Below are 3,265 nucleotides of genomic sequence, written 5' to 3'. Positions count from 1 at the left end.
ACAGGTGTCAACTAGAGACCTGTCTGCTTAGGGTGAGCTTTCAAGTTTCTTCACAATGACTTGTGCAGCCACCTGTGGTGCAGGTTGAAGGGAAATCAGCAGAGGGCGCTGCTTCCTTAGATGTGGGTTACATCTCCTTCAGATGGCTTAACATGACAGACTCACTGTGCAGACAAAGGTCCTTGTCCATGAGTGAGGGGTTGGATGAGGTCCTGCTGAAGACTTGCCCTGTGAGGTTGATGCACTCAAGGACCAAGTGTCATTTCTTCTATGAACATGCTTCCTGTCACCTGCTCAGCTCTTGTGCTCCTCTTCATGCTCAGTAAGTTACATTTTACCCTGAGTGTTAATGATGTCTTTGTCTTACAACTATGGCAGTCTTTAACCTTCCTCCTCACATAGAATAGTAATTCCTCCTTGTTTGTTTGTTTTTTAGGAAGGAGCAATGGAGACTCAGTGACCCAAACAGAAGGCTTGGTCACTGTCACAGAGGGGATGCCTGTGATGCTAAACTGCACCTATCAGACTACTTACACAAATACTTTCCTCTTCTGGTATGTGCAATATCTCAACGAAGCCCCTCAGCTACTCCTGAAGAGCATCACAGACAAGAGGACAGAGCACCGAGGGTTCCACGCCACTCTCCACAAGAGCAGCAGCTCCTTCCACCTGCAGGCGTCCTCAGTGCAGCTGTCAGACTCTGCCCTGTACTACTGTGCTGTGAGTGACACAGTGAGGGAGAGTGCAGGGGAAGCTGCACACAAACCATAGGTGCAGGAGGCCTAGGGGAGCAGCCCTGTGAGGGAGGCTGTGTGCTTTCTCCAAGTGCTCTCACCAGCTTCCTGAAAAACAGCAACAAGTCTCAGGTCAAATATCTAGAAACCTAGGAATCTGTGGAAATTCTCACTGACAGGATGGAAGTCAGTGCTAGAGACAACCCAGGCTATGATCCCTTGAAATGATGTTTTCTCCCTAACTGGAAGTCTTAATAGCAAACTTCTCCATTAAAACCCTGACATAGGCTTTGTCTTTACCAAGATGTCTCACAAAACCTAGGGACTTAAATTCTCCAGCAATCTTCTGTTATTACCCCACAAATTTACGATTTAAATAAGAAATCTAGACTCTAGTCATTAAAATTGGGCTTCAGTCTCATTCTATAAATTATTTAGAATATAACTCACCTTGGTCCATGTTACAGAGTGTTCCCCAACCTCTACTCTTAGTTACTTGTCTATTGCTTTGAAGAGATACCATGGATGATCAAGACAACTTATGAAAGAAAGCATTTCATTGGAGGCTTGACCACAGTTTCAGAGGGTTATTATCATGGTAGGGAGTGCAGCAGCAGGCAGGCAGGCTGGCATGACCCTGGAGTAGTAGCTAAGAGCTTACATCTGAGTACAAGCAAGAGGAAAAGAGAGAGTGAAGCTGGGCCTAGCTTTGGCTTTGAGGTTCCAAAGTCCAGCACCAGTGACACACCTCCTCTCCACAAGGCCACACATCCTGATCCTTCCTAAATAGAACACAAACCGAGAGCCAAACATTCCCATATAGTAGCCTATGGAGGTCATTCTCATTCAAACCACCATGCTCCCTGACAGCCTTCACTTACTGAAGCTATACAGCTGTTGTAGGTCTGAAGATCATGCCCAGAATGGCATTTCCATTTCTTTCAAAGGTTCTTCCACCTTTTCTTACACACGTTGTATGTAACAGCCAGGTCATGAAAGTCTCTGTCCAAAAATCCCTTCCCCTTAAAGTCTATTCTTGTTTGCCATTGTGCTGTGCTTCAATCCCAATGGTGTGGTGGACACACTCACCTGGGATTAGAGTTGGGTTCTCTCATAATTTTTCTGAAACATGAGAAAGGAGGCCAAGGTTTTTGATTCATCTCAATTCTGTAAACAAAATGCTGGTTTAAAGTAAAAAGCTCTACGACTTACACTTATCTCTCTGTAATAAATAAAGAGCTGAAATAATAATAAGAGAAAACCCACAATGTCTTTCAAAGAAGACTCATGTTTGTATATACAAAGATCAGAAAAAAAATTACACATTCTATTATCGGTTAAGGAGAATGATGAGACGTCAAATTGCTTTTCTAAACCCCCAAAACTACTTATAATGGCATAGCATAGAATAGAATCCCTTTTATGAGAGCTTGTGAAATCTAATAAAAGCCTGAATGTAGGCTTAGATTTTACTTAAATACCTTTACCTCCCATCCAACCCCCAAATTTAGTTAGGAGATTAATAGGAAAAAGGGTTGTAGACCTCTTTTATCTACTTCCTACTGGTTAGGATACATGGGTCTTTAAGGGATTACCAAACTCAGTCCACTCCAAAGGCCAAAACCGTGCAGCACCATGAAGTCAGTGAAAGCCACAAGACTTAGGTGGTTGGCCCCAACAAGTTCTCTGGGACAATTCTCTTTGCAAAGAATGAAGATCAGCTCAGTGATGTCGATCCAAAAAGGGATGCCTCTCTGGTCTTTCATTTATCTCCTCTACTCAGAGTCCACCCATGGATGTTCTCAGCTGGCTAACATCATTCGCCTTGCATGAGAGAGATGACAGCAAAACACCACATGCCCTTTCCCAAGACCATCTCCAGCAAAACATCAAGTGTGCAGTTTGCAGGAAAACATCACATGATAAAACTGAGTCTTCAGGGAAAACAGAAACTTACACTTCACATGAGTTCCAGGAGTGGGAACACTTCTTCCAAGTTCTTAGTTAGGTGGTTCAAGAGACTGCTCCAAATAATTGCCATTACCATTTGTTACCCCCATGGAATTTGAAGATAAGACCATAGTTCTAAGAATACCACATACCTTCGACAAGGACTTGTGAGGATTTATCTAAAACTGACCTGACAACTCCTCCCTAATGACAGGTTCTCACAGTATCCAAAGGTATCATCAAGATCCCAAGGGAGAAAAGCAATAGGTAATCCTACCAAGCTATAGAAAGACTATGAATCAAAACAATGACAAAAATGGCAAGAAAACCCACAGAAATGCAATGGTAGCACTTTCATCTTGGGGGAACTAATATATGCTTCATTGGACATAAGGCCTATTCAACAGGAGGGAATTCAGGCACAATACTGTAAGCCTAGTTAACTCCCATGGCTGGAGATGTCATAGACACTAGAGGAGAAACAGTTATGGCCATTTTTCTAAATCAACATAGCTTCTAACTGCATTTTAAATATGTATAATTACTCAAAAAGAAGTGTATTTCTCACCTCTCATCAAAGA

General features: G+C 42.7%; 1 gene segment (V, D, J or C); it reads left to right on the top strand.

Moving 5' to 3' along the window:
• The first annotated feature begins 270 nt into the window (after positions 1–270).
• LOC132656341 (T-cell receptor alpha chain V region CTL-F3-like) lies at positions 271–771 on the top strand. The segment is given in 2 exon segments: positions 271–322; positions 437–771. Coding segments are annotated over 2 exon segments (387 nt in total).
• Positions 772–3,265: the final 2,494 nt, after the last annotated feature.

Source organism: Meriones unguiculatus, chromosome 9 (genome assembly GCF_030254825.1).
Source record: "Meriones unguiculatus strain TT.TT164.6M chromosome 9, Bangor_MerUng_6.1, whole genome shotgun sequence".
Taxonomy (NCBI): domain Eukaryota; kingdom Metazoa; phylum Chordata; class Mammalia; order Rodentia; family Muridae; genus Meriones; species Meriones unguiculatus.
The sequence above is the reverse complement of the archived record's forward strand: the minus strand, read 5'-3'. Positions and strand labels throughout refer to the sequence as shown.